This window comes from Micromys minutus (assembly GCF_963924665.1).
Source record: "Micromys minutus genome assembly, chromosome: 21".
In the NCBI taxonomy this organism is placed as follows: Eukaryota; Metazoa; Chordata; class Mammalia; order Rodentia; family Muridae; genus Micromys; species Micromys minutus.
In genome coordinates, this window is record NC_137956.1 from 35133441 (window position 1) to 35150035 (window position 16595).

The 16595-nt window shown below is 46.7% G+C and overlaps 1 protein-coding gene across 1 annotated transcript in view; it reads left to right on the forward strand.

Moving 5' to 3' along the window:
* ACAD11 (acyl-CoA dehydrogenase family member 11) overlaps window positions 1-15354 on the forward strand; it is a 56828-nt gene extending 41474 nt beyond the window's left edge. The window contains exons 14-20 of the mRNA XM_080934834.1: window positions 3827-3893; window positions 4599-4684; window positions 5365-5436; window positions 6216-6370; window positions 12363-12479; window positions 13298-13407; window positions 14235-15354. Of these exons, the coding sequence (XP_080790960.1) occupies window positions 3827-3893; window positions 4599-4684; window positions 5365-5436; window positions 6216-6370; window positions 12363-12479; window positions 13298-13407; window positions 14235-14349 (722 nt within the window). The 3' untranslated portion in view covers window positions 14350-15354. The remainder of the gene's footprint in view (window positions 1-3826; window positions 3894-4598; window positions 4685-5364; window positions 5437-6215; window positions 6371-12362; window positions 12480-13297; window positions 13408-14234) is intronic.
* Window positions 15355-16595: the final 1241 nt, after the last annotated feature.

Genomic DNA, 16595 nt, shown 5'->3' on the forward strand with positions numbered 1-16595 from the left:
AGAACGTGGAGCCACTCAGTTTAGGCTCTCTGTCTTCTTCCCCTAACCCTCCCATTCAGAGATAAAAGCACTGTATGTTTTTAAACTCCATTTAAATATTTCACCAAGCAGAGCATGCACGTAGGGTCTCTGGAATTACACATAATCACTTGTAAGTGAGGAACTGTCCCTCTAGCAGGAAATGACCCTTCCACTGTGTGGGTTTTATGTTCAGATTAAAGGAAAATTGGAAAAGAAACCCAGATCTTCTAGTCGAATTCTGTAATTTGTTTATGTGATGGAAGGCTTTTCTTTTATCACTGTGAGGGAGCGATGTTAAAGAATCTCACCATGTAACCCGCCCTAGTCTGATGCTCCAGATGCTCCCACTCAGCCCCCCAAGTGCTGGGATTCGGGCTGGAACCACACTCTGCTTAGTTGTGCTAATATGTTTTTTAAAAGTTCTCCTTGTCTCGTTGAAATGGTAACAAGTAAGAGGCGGTCTCTCAGCCTGCTCATCCCTAGCCTGCCACATGGCAGCAGCGTGTATCCTGGAGGGGAGCTGTGGCAGCTTTCTGGTCTCCACTCTGGTCCAAGGTGACCCCACTCTCCCCATTCCCCATCTACACAATCAAGATGGTGTCATGGACCCTCCAATTGGACGGGTGATAATTTGGCTGTTCCCATTGTAGCTCTCTGAACTTTAATATTAAATAGATTTGTACCTATTTAATATTAAATAAACAAACTCAGTAAGTTGGAATAAATAATTCCAACTTAAAAGTGTCTGACTTTTGAGCTGGGTGTGGAAGCACATCTTTAATCCCAGCACTCAGGAGGCAGAGGCAGGGTGATCTCTGTGAGTTCAAAGCCTGCCTGGTCTACAGAAAGAGTTCCAGGACAGCCAGAACTATAGCCACAGAGAAACTTTAAGTACAGTTTAGGGTTCATATTCCTTGTATAATGATGTCTCCTCAAGCTCTCTTCTGTAGTGGAAGGTCCTGAATTCTTTCACCTCTTTTCCATCCTTTATCTCCTCCTTCCATTGTTCCCATACGGCTTCTTCCTGCATGGCCCAGATCACTAGCACTGACTTCTCTCCTGTGACCACACTTACAGTTGACCCAAGTTGACCCAGGGTGACACTGAACTTTGAAAATCAGCACTTAGCACTCTCTGCGGTGAGGACTGTACAGTGTTCTGTGAGTGTCCTGCTAGATTCCACGAGCTTCTGTAGAGGTGCAGTGCAAACCACCTGACTGTTCCAAAGAGGCTTTCTATTGTTGAGGTCGATTAGTTCAGCCTCCTAACACTCAAAATCATTCCACAGCACGATTTGTTTTGTATCTGGGGTCATGGTTCATGTGTCCACTAGATATTTTCCAGTTTCTAATTGCTATTTTATAATTGAATCATTTACTTTGATAAGCTCCCATTCCTGCACGTGTTCTATAATTCTGCTCCCCCCCCCCCGAGATCTCTATGGACATCAGTGTTTCTTTTCCAGTCTGATTGTTTTGTATGCACATTTCATTGTGACTATCCTAAGATTTACACACATCACTTCACTGAGATATACTATTTTTGAATATTTGGCTTCCTTTTCTTTATTTGTTCCTTTAGTTTGCTTGATTAGATTCTTGACTCTTTGAGGGGGGAAAGTGCATACAAGGTCAATTATCAACTCTTACTCATTGATTCGTGTCCTTATTCTACTCTCACAACAGTGGGTAGTTTAGGTAGGTATAGAATTCTGGTTATGATCTTTTCATCCAGCATCTCTTGCAGTTTGTGAAAAGGATCTCAAGGACCCACCCTCCTTCCTCTTAGGTGCCCTGTTTTATTCTCTCTGAAACCTTTTAAGGTTTTCACATTGTTACTGCTAATTTGAAATATTATATTTATTCTTATGAGAAAAGGAGGCAAAGTTAAGGGTTTTTTTTGTTTGTTTGTTTTTTGTTAGTGGCATTGAGTTATTTCCCAGGCCCATTTCTTCACTGTGTAGAACTCCATAAGAAGTTTCTCAGTTGGGCAGCTCTCAGATCCCTTAGAGTTGGCTGATGGGATGCTGGACTGATGGGATGCTTGGCTGATGGATGCTGGGCTGATAGATACTGGACTATTGAGATGCTGAGCTGATGGAATGCTGGATTGATGAGATGCTGGGATGATGGGATGCTGGGCTGATGGGATGCTGGGCTGATGGGATGCTGGGCCGATAGATGCTGGGCTGATGGATGCTGGGCTAATGGGATGCTGGCTTCGACTCCTGCCTTCCAGTGTCAGATTGACATCATTTGATTTCTGTGTCATGAATTCAGTATGTTTTTTCTCCCAACTGTCATTCTAATGAAGATGAAGATTACTTCATTTTCCTACTTACATCCTTGGCCACTTTCACAAGGTTCTAGCCCTGTCCCTCTGCAGGATCTTGTATCATTGTCTAGACACCTGTGTCTCTATCCATTTTCCTGGTCCTCTTGCCCTCACCCATTCCCCAGATATTATTGGAATCTCATCTTTCAGTGGCCACCAGCACCCCACTCCTGCTTCACCGCCTCCATTTCCTTCTCTCTACAGTTTTGCCTTCACTGTGTTTTTACATCTTTACTTCAGTGAGAATCCCAACCATGTTGGGAGACAGACACCATTCTGCCATTTTGAATCCTCCCAGATTGATTTGGAAACACTTTCAGCTCAGTTTTTAATTTGTGTGTTGTTTCAGTGTGTAGTATCCTGATTCCAGTGTCTCCTCAGTTAGATCGAAGCCTGCAAGAGCTGCAGAGTTGTGCTCACTTCACCCTGCTGCTTCTCGAGAGTCACAGACGGAAGTGTGAGAGACGGAAGTGTGAGAGACGGAAGTGTGAGAGATGGAAGTGTGAGAGACGGAAGTGTGAGAGATGGAAGTGTGAGAGATGGAAGTGTGAGAGACGGAAGTGTGAGAGACGGAAGTGTGAGAGATGGAAGTGTGAGAGACGGAAGTGTGAGAGACGGAAGTGTGAGAGACGGAAGTGTGAGAGACGGAAGTGTGGGAGACGGAAGTGTGGGAGATGGAAGTGTGAGAGATGGAAGTGTGAGAGATGGAAGTGTGAGAGACGGAAGTGTGGGAGATGGAAGTGTGGGGCTTTTGGTGCTGAAGATGGAAATGCTGCTGTGAAAAGGGCCTCCCCACCCCCAACCCTCACAATCCCAAGTCTTCTCTCTGTTAGTACCCTCACCGTATGTGTGTGTGTGTGTGTGTGTGTGTGTGTGTGTGATATTGTGGTGCATGTATGGCAGTTAGAAACAACCTACTTGCAGGAGTCAGTTTGTCAATCTAGGCTGTACCTTTATCCTCTGAGTCATGTCATTGGCCCTTCAGTGTGTTTTTGCAAGGTCCTAAGGAAGAATTCTCACAGACCTTTAAAAATGTGATTTAAAAAAAAATACGACTCAAATTAGAATGACTTTGTTGTCTAATTGTCACCCTTAATAAACAATAAATAGCCCTACCAGATAAAGATGGGGTCAGAACCTGTAAGATACTGCATCGGACATACACAGTTGTACAGCCTCTCCAGCGAGCTAGTGCTTACAGTGACTTTAATGGGGCAGGGCCACTTCTGCCTCAAGCATCCAGCTGTTTCACGTTTCTTTAACATCTGGCTATTTTGGCACAGCAGCTTGGGTCAGTGGAGTCCAGTCTGATCCTTGCCTAATTGCTTGCCTTGTTATCATTTTAATGAATGAAATTATTTTCTCCTTTTTTTGGACTGGAAATAAACTTGGAGGGTGTGGAGCCTTCCGAGTGGAATGTAACATAAGAGCGTTCCCTTTGTTCTCTCTGCCCCCTCTCTCCTGTTCTTAGGAGCTGGGAATCCCAAGTGTAAAATCGCAGTTGTCTTGGGAAGAACGGCGTCTCCCTCTGTATCCAGGTAATAAAGCACTGCTGGCGGAGAGGGAGGGCCAGGCCACGGAAGAACTGGCAGGCTTCCTTCTGCACGTCCACTCACTTAGAAAGCATTAGGGTAAGACGTGCTAATGACTAACGTGTGTCTGCATCCCTCAAGTTTGGCTGTCGACATCCATCTGGGAAACAAGTTAGGGAGTGAGGCATTAGAGAGGCTGCTGAGGTTGGTGGTGCAGGCCTGTAATGTCAGTACTCAGAGGCAATGGAGGTAGGAGGAGTCAAGTCCAGCCTGCTCCACACTGCAAGTTTCAGGCCAGCCTGTGTTATGTAGTGAGACAAATAAAAAAGGGGGTTGGGGGTGGATAAAGTGGTTAGAAATTAAATGTTCAGTGTTCGGTGGGTGTCAGGTTCAAGGCCCCGGCTCAGCCATTGGTACCGTAGAAGAGAGGGAGAGAAATAGAAATGCTCGGAGTTGTCTGAATTAAAGGCAGTTGTGTGCATTAAAGGCTGTTGTCTTCACATGCTTAATTTGCACTGCGGTTGTCAGCCGGCTGAGCGGTGAGCAGCCTCAGGCTCCACTCACCTCTGATCCGTGGCTTCTGGTCCAGACCACAGCCCGTGCCTGCCCAGGCTAAGTGTGTATTTAACACACTCAGTCGCCTGATCCCTCAGAGACGGTGACCACTTCAACTCGTAGCAGTCTCTCCAACGTTGTTTTTCTCTTGTCCAGACACAAACAGCACAGCATGATCCTCGTGCCAATGGACACACCTGGAGTAGAGTTAATAAGGCCTCTGTCGGTGTTTGGCTACATGGGTAAGTTCTCAGTAGTGCACACATCCCACGCAGGAAGACAGTCTGCGGAGACGCTGAAAGGACCCAGCAGCACTGTGTACCCCTTAAAGTTTGCCAGGGCAGGTCCAGACAGAGCAGAGAGGTGGGCAGCACAGCTTTGCCTCCGTGTTCACACCGAGGAAGGGGCCGAGTGTCCTCAGGGAACAGTACTGACTGGCAGACTTCTCTGCACATGTGTTTGTACGCCGAGAGAAAACTTCCAGTTGGGGAAGGGGGAGTCAACATTTAAAACGCTGACAGTGAGTAAGGCAGCTGGCAGCTGGGGTTTCTTTCTTATTCTGGAAATCAGTGCCTGGTGGTAGGTACCATGGGTCTACTCAAGGGGATGAGTGAGACAGATGAACAAATCAAACTGACATCATCCATGATGCACACTAGGGACCTGGTCCGCCGTTTCCGTTAGTCTGCAACTTCAGACGAGAGATTTAAAAGCCTCCTTATCAAATAGTTCCTGAGACCTCTTCTGATAGCAGCAGTTGAGTTTGCTGCAACACTAGGTGCTAAGTTCTGCCCTGAACTGTCCACAGTGTCTTTCGAATGCCACTCTCACTGACTAATTGGACTTTATAGCAGAGTCACTGTCTATGGCCCCTGGGCTCCACTCATTTTCCATTATAAAACTGTTACTTCCTGTGGTACAGACAATGTGCACGGCGGGCACTGGGAGGTCCACTTCAATCACGTGCGCGTTCCCGCCAGCAACTTAATACTTGGTGAGTATTACCGCCCCAGCCCCGGGTCTGCATCTGGAAAAGATACAGCCTTGATTTAGACACATCCCACCTTTTCCCAACACTCAAGGAAAATGTTTATCTTGTGTACTTTCTTATTTGGAATGATATGGGTTTATTCCAATGTTTAATGACAGTTTTATATTTTATGCCAGCTGGAAACTTAGCTGAATAAAAACGTTATCCAATTCAGAGCAACGTGCTGAAGGCGTGGTCAAGGGCTCCCTAGTGGTTTTAAGAAAATGTTGATACTTTTCTCTGAATTTAGATCCAAGACTGAATAAAAAGAACAACATTTAAAATGTTCATTGCATGCCTGGGATGACCCTATCTTTCCATTCACTGGAAATCTCCCCAACCTTCAAAGAGTGTTTTCGGTTCTCACCCTCCCCCAACACACACACACACACACACACACACACACACACACACACACAGCCCTGGGATTATCATGGGGGACAGTGTCCTTTGCCTTTCCTTGTCTCTCTGTGTCCGTTCTTTCTGGACTCTGGATTGCTAAGGCAGGGACAGTGTCTCTGTAGCACTGATAAAGCAGCCGGCCCTCTACCCAAGAGACAGTCCGTACATTAGTCTGGAGTCCACACTCCCCTTCGTCATAATGAACGTTGCTGCAGAATTGACTCTTTCCACACCAGAGGGCGGTTTGTACTGAGGGCAGCTCAGCTCCCCCCACCCCCGAATTTATGTAGATAAAAGGGACTGGATGGGACATTTTCATGTTCTTGTTTGCTTCTTCACAGGAGAAGGCAGGGGGTTTGAAATCTCCCAAGGCCGCCTTGGACCTGGAAGGATCCATCACTGTATGAGAAGCGTGGGCATGGCAGAACGCATCCTGCAGATCATGTGTGAGCGGGCAGTGCAGAGGGTGGCCTTCAGGAAGAAGCTCTACGAACATGTAAGGCAGATCCCATTCATGAGCCTGCTGTAACCCACTAAGCCATGCTAATCTTAATAAGGAGAGCATCCATGCTGGAGAGGTGTCCTCTGCATGAGCAAGGGGTTTTCTGCTGTGGCTGTGGTCATGTCCTGGGGAGAAGCTGCATTTCCCCTCGTGAGAGATGAACCAGGTCCCATGCTTCAACACCCAGAACACAGAGTGGGAGGATGGCCTCAGCCCTCTCAGACTCATGCTCTCCAGAGCCTGGGGCACTACAGCTCACCGAGGACTTGGGATAGTCATAGAAAAAGAATGTGCCTTGCCCTTTGGGTTTCTGGAAGAAATAAGAACAGATAAGTGTTCTATATAGGAAAATATTGTATAACTCAGAGAAAGAAAGAATATTCTATGTTCGACTTTTAAAATGGAAGGGGGCTGATTCTGATGGAGAAATGGGACCAGCATTTGCTGACAGGTACATGATCTTTGGATTTTCATTTATATAAATTGTATACTACTGAGTCTGTTACAACCCACTATAAACACAGTTACAAATAGGCAGGAAAATTAGATCATGTGTGTCAGCAGAGGGAAGTGGTACGGCTGCAGACTCTAGAGAACCTTCTACAAGAAGGGAGATAGCCAAGTCACAACCCACAGGCCCTCCTCATTTTTAAGAAAGCAAGAAAACTCAGTGTTAAGTACTAATCTTACCTTTGCTCAGATGCTAGTGTCAGGCCTAGATTGTGTTGACTGAAGTATTGTGTTTGCTGCTTTGGTGTGTGTTATTATGTATGAACCTTCCCCCACCCCGCCCCCCCCACCCCTCCCACCATCCCACCCCACCCCCACCCCTCCCACCATCCCACCTCCCCACCCCCACCCCTCCCACCATCCCACCCCCCCACCCCCACGCTCCTGCATCCCACCAACCCCACCCCCACGCTCCTGCACCCCACCAACCCCACCCCCATGCTCCTGCACCCCACCTCCACACCCCCACGCTCCTGCACCCCACCAACCCCACCCCCACGCTCCTGCACCCCACCAACCCCACCCCCACGCTCCTGCACCCCACCAACTCCACCCCCACGCTCCTGCACCCCACCAACCCCACCCCCACGCTCCTGCACCCCACATCATTCACTTATGACCTCAGAATGTCTCACTGCAGCTTTTTGCTGAGGTTTGGTTGTTTGTCCTGTTGGTTGGTTTATTGCTTTTCTGGGTCTTTCTGTGTAGGCCTGCCTGGAACTCACAGAGATCCATCTGCATCTGCCTCCCAAGCAGGATTGAAAGGTGTACACAGCCACACCGGCTTCCACATAGGCTTTTCTGGGCTGTTTATGTTTTTCGAGGTATTCCATCTTCAGTGTAGGTTCTGAGAGCAGTGTGGGCGCACATACAAACACTAATATTAACAATGGCAGTGTTGCAGCAGAGGAGGGGCTGGGAAGAGGGGTCTGCAAACAACACTGGTAACCGTTACTTAACACCGACATTTGTGACGTGACTGAGCTCACTCAACGTTAACATGGTTTGCTTTTCAACGTTGTTTTTAAGAAGAATGCAGCCAATCTCGTGACGCCAAACGATTTGTGGGGAAGCCCGTGGCTGAGGAGCTCTGTGGGGTCACGATGGATGTAGCCTATTGCTGCCAGAAAGAACTTTAACTCAGGGCATTGGCCATGATCTCTTCCTCACATCTTTGCAAGCTTGTCATGGGAGCCCTGGAACAAATTGGGGAAGGACATATTGGGGGTCCAGCAGCATCCTGAGCTCAAGGTTCTGCCCTGGTGCTTTTGAGTGGTGTTTGCTTTGGTTGGGGTTGTTGTCAATTTGTTTTCTTTTGTGTTGTTGTTGTTGTTTTGTGAGGCAGGATTTCTCTATAACCCTGAATGTCCTGGAACTGGATCTGTAGACCAGGCTGATCTCAAACCCAGGGACTCTGCATCCTGAGTGCTGGGATTAAAGGCCTGCGCCCCACATCTGACTTGAGTGCTGTTTTAATGCTGCACCAGAGAGGATAGCTCTCCTGCCCCTTTAATATCCTTCTACACCCGAGAGGGCTTTAAGCCTGCATGTCTCTTTCTGCTGGAACCCTCTCACATCTGGCTTGAATGAACTGAGTTGGCAGAAGCAGAGAGAGAGAGAGAGAGAGAGAGAGAGAGAGAGAGTAAACATGTCACAAACAAGAATCTGCTCCAGCTATTTTTTTCTTTTCACAATTTGTAAAAATGACATTTTATTTCCCTCAGTGTAGAGACTCCTTCCAGCTGCCTTGTAAATTATACCAGCTCTAAAACGGAATTTCATCTTAGTCAACACATTTGGCTGTTTCCTGGAGCTTTCAATTTTTCACACTTCAATGCTTTTCAGCAAGCCTGGGGTCTGAGGGGACTCAGCGGGGAACTTGATCCTTTGTTCTAAAAACTAAGAAGGGCAACCATTTAAGTCTGTCCATGAAGTTATAGCTTTCCTGCTTTTCATTCATCAAAAAATTCATTGGCCACTGACAGCTTGCTGGAATTGAATTCTGAGCCTGTTTCCACCTGTAAGGCTTGTCCTGACCCGAGTGCTGGAACCACAGAACGCTACCATGATGATTCTGTGGCTGCATTTTTGAAAAGTAAAAAGAAGCAGATGAAGCTCATTCAAAACATATTTTTGGTTGACATATTTTCATATTTTCAGCATGAACACAGGACAGGTGAGGTGGTTTCCATTTTAAGATGGAGTGCACATTTTATACTTCATAGTTCAGTTGCATTCACATTGGATGCGTTTCAGACCTTAGAAGCCACACATACTTGAAGAAAAATGATGGGGTGGTAGATGGCTGTGGGGGTTCATGCTGCTTAAACCAAGCTCTGGAATTTGCTGGTCGGGCTAAGCGAACACCACAAGCAATAGTTCTGTGTTTAAAATTGGGAACCCCAAAATCCATTTTGATCACCTGGGATGGGTTATGAAGGTCCTGTTGCGTCTGATTTATAGCACACAAACAAACCCATAACCCATGCACGTCCCTCCTCTGTTCTAAGTTCTGACAACTGAAGGAACCACAGAGGATTTCCACAGAGATAAGGGAGAAGCAAGGACTCATGTTCACCTTTCTGTTTTGAGAAAATTGTAACCACATACAGCTATAGGAGATAATGCCAAAATGTCCCTTCTTCTGCCCAGTGCTCCTCAGTGGGAGCCACTTGAAGAGCCACAAAAGCACATCAGAATGATGCTGATGCCGTCTCGGGTACCAGCTACAAACTTTCCATCACCATGAGCTCATTCAAGCTGTCCTTTTATGACCCAGACTCACCTCACTCAACTCCGTCTCTTCACTGTCTCCCAGCAACCATAATCTGCTCCGTTTAAAGTCATTATTTTCATTCCAGAATTCATGGAATTACACAGTATGTTCGTAAGCCTTGGGGAGTGGCTGTTTTCCTCAGTCTGGTTCTTTGGAGCATCACCAACTGTGTGATTCAGTAGCTGGTTCTGTGTACTGCCGAGCAGCATCTCTTAGCGTGGACGTACTACAGGCGAGCTATGCATCTGCTGAGGGACACCGTCCTTGCTATGGTTTTATGGTTCTGGTTGTTATGAAGCTGGTGTAACCACTTGTATTAGGAGTTTCTGTGAATACTAACTTACTATTTATCTGAGAGAAACGCTCACAAGAACAGTTCCTGGGCGATACAATCATTGTATTCAGCTTAGAAGCTGCGTATCAATGGTCCAGTGTCTGTGCACAGCAAGTGATGACGTCACTGTTTTCTTTCTTTGGGCATTCTGGTTGATTTGTAATGATCCATGTGACTCTATCGTGGTATCTTGTCATCACTTGTCATATTATTCCCTTGGACTTGGGCTTGTGTCTGATGCCCATTGTCTACCTGGATAATTTGGTGTTTTCTACTGAGTTAATTTTTACATTCTGGGCACTCTACTTTATCAGATCGATGGTTTTCAAGTGTTTCCCCTCGCCGTGGTGTTTTCTCCCATTCGGTTTTAGTGAATTCTCACTTGTCCTGTTGTCTTCATGGCCCATGTCTGGGCATCAGTCTGGGAGCCTTTGCTTTGTCCCCTGCTGCTCTGGAACACAGTGTGGGGTAGTCTTGTTCTGAGGGGTGGGTGGCTCTTCAGACTCCTGCTTTTGTCTGTCCATCCGCTCTGACATTTGTTGGAGAGCACGCCCTTCCTCCGTTAAAATGCTCTTGTGTCTCTGCAGAGTCCACGGGGCATGTGGTGGCGTTGTGTTTCTGCTCCTCTGTCCTGTGTGAGCTCTCCTGAGTCTTTCTTTTCCAGCCCCTCACATTTTATACAACTGCTCTCGAAGTAAGCTGGACTGGATCTTCTCCCTTTTCTCTCTTCATTAAACACCTCAGCTACTGCACTCTCAGCTGCTCCATGCGTCTGCTTTTCCACAGTTCTGCTCTGAAGATCGCTTTACATGACATCGGATTATGTTTGCCTGACACATCTTTTTGTTTTTCCGTTTTTGCTGCGTCATATCTCATGAGTGTCTCCTTAAGACATGCACAGACTCACCAGTGGCAAACCAATACACCAAAGGAGGATCAAAAGCACCAAGCATTAGAAAAATGCAGGCTGGATCCAAAGTGAAATATCTCTGACTGAAAGGTTGATAACAGTACCCGGTGCTTGGGAAACATCCAGGACTGTCTTAGCCAGCTGCTGCAAACTCTACATGGTACAGCCACGTGAGCTCTCTCTTATAACAATTCCACTTCTAGTGTTTGCTTAAAAATGAAACAAAACAAAAACAAACGAGCATATACTAAAGGCTGCATAGAAATGTTTGCTGAGGCTCCCTGGGTCAGAAGTTGGCATGGCCCAGCGCTCCTTGGCAGATGACTGGGTAACAGACCTCATTCCTCTCCAGATGGATCCGTTCTCAGCAGCTGGCATCGCTGTTAGTCAGTGGAAAGACGAGGGCGGAAGTCAAAGCATTACACTGGCTGGAAGAAGCACAGCCCCCTGAAAAGGCGAGGCTATGTGTGTGTGGTGTGTAAGAGAGAGAGAGAAACTCTTAGAACATCCTCTAAGGGCTTTCTGCTTGTTTGGAGGTGGGTTATGTTTGCTTGTCTGTTATGGGTATGTGTTTTGCCTGTATGTGTACCAGAATAAGAGATCATCTGATCCTCTGGAACTGGAGATACAGACAATTGTGAGTTGCTATATGGGTGCTTGGAATTGAACCCAGGTCCTCTGGAAAAGCAGCCAGTGCTCTTAACCACCCCACCAGGCTCTCTCCAGTCTTGGTTGTTTTGTTAAAACAAGATCTGATGTAGCCCAGTCTAACCTTGAATTCCTGATTCCTCTGCCTCACCTTCTCTGATACTGGTGTTACAGGCATGAGGCACTTCTCTAAGCATGGGGAAGGCCTTTTTAATAACATCACAACAAAGGGCTGCTGGGTCATCTGAAATTGTGCTGGGAATAATAGTCTGATTAGGACTAGCTCCTCCGTTGTACTTATGGGGACTGATACTCACTTTGGTATCAGTTGTTCAGTTCAGCCACCTTGACGTCATACATTAAGATATCCAAAATAAGAGGCCTATCAGCCGTCATGCTACCCAGAGACCCTTTGTGGCCCGCCCACAGCGGAAGCCACTACACTGTGTAGGAGGGATGGGAGAGAGAGAAGCAGATGGCTTGAGCACTGGGAGTCGAGGCAGGACTGGCAAGGGTGGAGAGGAACTGTCTGATGTGAGCAGCATGCCCTGCTACCTGAGGCCACACATACACACACTCACACATACACACTCACTCACTCACTCACTCACACAAATCTTAAAACTCCAAAATAGGTAACTTTTTGAGTGACTAATGCTTCTATAATCTTCTCATCATTGTGGTATTCCACAGGTTTGTAGCTGGGACTCTGACTCAGAGATATACACAGCCAGGCTGTGAACTCCCACTGAACTAGGAAGGGTTTATCAAATAAGATCCCACTGACCCTTCCTCCACTCCCCTACAGGAAGTCGTGGCTCACTGGATTGCTAAAAGCCGAATTGCTATCGAGGAGATCCGCTTACTGACCTTGAAAGCGGCGTACAACATAGATACTCTGGGCAGTGCCTCAGCCAGGAAGGAGGTGAGCTGCCCACCCGACTCCAACCCCTGCGCCACCAGCCTCAGAGCTTCTCCACCATCTCCCACCCACTGGCTGTTTCAGGGTTCATGCCCCCCAGGACGGCACTCAGAATACAAGAAGTCTCCTCGTAGTTTTGGTTTAAAGACTGGGTCACATGCTGGCTTTCCTTGAAGTGGTCTGCCTGAGGGCATGGCTTTCAGGATGCAGAGCACCTTAAGAACTGTTAAAATGAGACCACGTGGGCTGGGGAAGTCCCGGGCTTTCTGCGTACCTGGAATTGATGGATTGATACCCACTGCACATCCCTGCTAGCTTTGTGTCAGTGTGTCTAGCATCTCTCTGCACTTGGCCTCAGGCTAGATAGATGCTGGGTATGAGCTGTAGCAGTGAGTCTGCCACATTATAAATGTTCCATTAAAGACATCTGATCACTGCCTTTCAGAGTCCAGCTTAGTTGGAATAAGAACATACTCATCTTATTCTAAAAGCCCATAACATTTCTAAGAAAAGAACAGATTAATGGAGCATAAACATTCCAAGTGTGATTTACAAGCTGCCTGAAGTCCTTTTGGAAACAAGGCTACTTAGAAATAAATGTGATCTGGAAGTGAGATCCTTTCCAGAAAGTCTCTGCTGAGTGAAATTCAGCCATAGCCAAAACCTTCTGTTGGCTTCTACCACAGACAGATCCTGTTTCCTACGTGACTTGGGTGTGTGGACAGCTTTTTGTTGTACTTCACACAGAAATACCAATTCTGTCAAATCCTCCTACATTCTGCATGGTCTGAGAAAAGCATTTTCTTATCTTGCTTACGTAGATTGCAATGATCAAAGTGGCTGCCCCCAAAGCCGTCTGCAAAATAGCCGACTGGGCCATCCAGGTGCACGGAGGCGCGGGAGTTTCCCAGGATTTCCCTCTGGCTAACATGTGAGTGGATGTTAGGAGTGTCTGCATTGTGTGCAGTGGGTAAAGAGCTCCGCACGGATGTGGGGAATGGAGTCTGCATCCGGAGAACCTGTGTGAAGGTGGGCGCAGTAGGAGCACCTGTCTGAAGTTCCGGGCGCTCCTTCAAACCGGGAGGCAGAGGCAGGGAATCCAGAGATTACTAACTCCACACAGTTAGCCTGCCTTACAAAATACGGGACAGAGTGGAATGTGAGGATCAACCCCCAAGACTGTCCTGTGATCTACACACACACACACACACACACACACACACACACAAGTGTGAGTGTGAACATATTATACACAAAAATGTTAACAGATATATTTAACAGGATGGGCATTAAAAATGCAAAGATTGAAATAAGTGTCAATCAGAAGATAAAATGAGGTTTTTAAACCTACAGATGCTGTACAGACAGTAACTGTTTAGGAAAAGAGTAGACGCCTCTGTGTAACTATAGGTGGAGTGATGGGAAATACTGTGGGACTCGCGCTTTAAGAAAGAGCCTCTCAGAGGGCAGCCACTATCTGACTCTGCCCGTTAGCCTTTGCCCTGAGGGGTCTACTGAGGCCTTCTGGGCTTCAACAAGAGTTCCACTCAGAACCAGGAAGGGGAGGGGCCACAGGATGCCGCAGCTGAATTCGCAGCCTGACTCATTTTGAATCATGAATCTCTCTGAGCTGAGAACTTTAAGACAGCAGCTTCAGAAGCTGTTGGCTTTTTCTCTTCGTGTTCCTTTTCTTGGTTTGGGCTGAGCGTGACACGACGGTACCGTGTTGTCTGGTAACTCTGACCCCCCTGCTCTCAGGTACTCCATGATACGCACCCTGCGCTTGGCAGATGGTCCTGACGAAGTCCACCTCTCAGCAATTGCCAAAATGGAGCTTCAGGGTCAAGCCAGACAGCTCACAGCCCGGATGTGATGGGAGCAACCCTGGGGCACACTTTTGATCAGTTCAAAACTTATGTCTCACATTTCTTGAGTAGTTTGAGCACAGGGCTAATTATTCACCTGTGGTAAAGATTTTAGCATCTATTTTGATCACTGTGTTTTATAATGTTAAGAATCACACAGATGTGAGGTAAATAGAAACCCCATAACTGTCGTTGAGTCTAGTGTCTAACGGGTTAGCATTTGCTTTATACCCATGTGACCTGTGATAAGGTCACACTGAGAATGGTAGAGCTTTTTCCGGAGCCTTGGCATAAAAGCTTATTTTGTGTTTCCAGAATTAAGCCATGTGAATAGACACCCAAGACCTACTTAATCTTGTTCTGAAAAGTATGTAACTGTACCCCTTTCAGCAGTGTTTTGGAGCTTACTTTAGCACTTCCCAATAAGCCTCGTTCTAACCCAACAGGAACAAGTTCTGGTGAAATCTGAGTACATGTGAAAGTTCACAAGGAAACGTAGCATGTTATAGCATGCTGTACAGCCAAGGCCATGTAAGCTACATAGAACAAGCTGAGGAGATCAGTCAGTAGTCGGTGCTACATCAAAGCTCTGCAGCTCCGTGAGAGCTGGTCTGATCCGGTGAGGCCAGGTTTGTCAGAGCTGCCCCTGCGGTGCCACCGTGGACCACCGCAGCTCTCTACAGCAAAATATTGCTGGCATAGCAGAGGAACAAGATTTCTAGTTTAAATACATATTTTCAGTTTAACTCAGGGGAAAACTGTTAAGTACAGTTGGAAAGGCTTGAATAGGTGGATCTACATTTTCAAGTATAGATGGTTTGAAATCTCATCACAAAGAGAAATATTTTAAATCAAAATTTGGCATCCAAATAAACACAGTAAGTGTAAAATACATACTAGATTTTGAAAAGTGAAAATAATTTAAACTATCTACTGGACAATACCTTTACATACTGATCATACACCGATTTATATTTAGAAACATTGAATTGAATAAAATATACCTAAGTCTTCTCTGCTTCCTATTGTCATTTTGTGGCGTAAATACCATTGGAAAAATAGCTAGGAAATTAAAAAAAAAAAATTCAAACCAAATTATTTTCAGTCCTAAAACTCTTTAACCTTTTCATCAGAAACTGTGCTCGTGGTGTGTGTGGTGTGTGTGGTGTGTGTGGTATGTGTGGTGTGTGTGGTGTGTGTGGTGTGTGTGGCCAGAGATCCTGCCTGTGGTGATATCTTCTTAGGGGCTGTGGAAGGAAAGCCAGCGTCTGCCACAGGCCTGAACTCGGAGCCATGGCATGTGGGCCCTTGCAGCTTGTGCCTCTGGGCCCTCATCCTCTCTACCTCATTTCCTCAGACCCAGCGGGGGCCACCTTTTTAATCTTGGGGACCTTCCTGATAGTAGCTGCTGTGAGAGTCAGGGGAGGAGCAATTTGAAATCTGGGAACGCAGCAAACTGCTTTATGCCCTCCTTTTGTTTGAAGGAAATCATACCCAGAACCAAACATACCTCATTATTAGTTCCTTAAAGTTTTTATGGGGGGTTATGGACACCTGGCCTTGAACTCCCAATTCCCCTGCCTCTGCTGCCTGCTGCCGAGGATTGTGAGATACACCACCATGTCTGAGCCCGGGGTTCTGCTGTGACTTTTGTTTTGTTTTCAACAATCTGAATCAAGGGTCATATATGTAAAGTCCTGTATGCACTTTCTCTGTCACCGAGGAAACCTGGCTGTGTTGGCTGCAGTTCACTTCAGTTCACTGATTGTCTTCTTGTCCCTGTCCCTCAGGCAAGACACTCCGTGTGACCCACGACTCTTTCCTTACCTTTAACTTACGCAGACCAAATCACATTAAAGTGAACAGGGAGCAAGGCAAGTAAGACGGCTCAGTGGGTAAAGGCCCCTGAAGCCAAGCCTCGTGGGAGGAGGAATTCATAAAAAAAAGATTGTTTTTTGAATGTGAAAAAGTCCCAAATTATAAAATAAGGCAAAGGGACCCAGCCATGGTGGGAGAAGGAAGGCAGGCTAAACTTGGGCACTTCAGGCCATTTGTAGGATGCTGTCCCCCATCCCCCCCCCCAAGACAGTCATCATGGCTCTCCAAGATCTTCCCGTGTGGCAGGAGCCTCCAGCCTGCGGGATGGGAAGACATGGGTCCCACGCAGAATTCGGGTACAGTGTTCTCCAGGAGGACACTGAGGGGTGGCTGGGTGCTCCCGGGGAAGTAGCCAGTTAAGTTTCTCTGCCATATT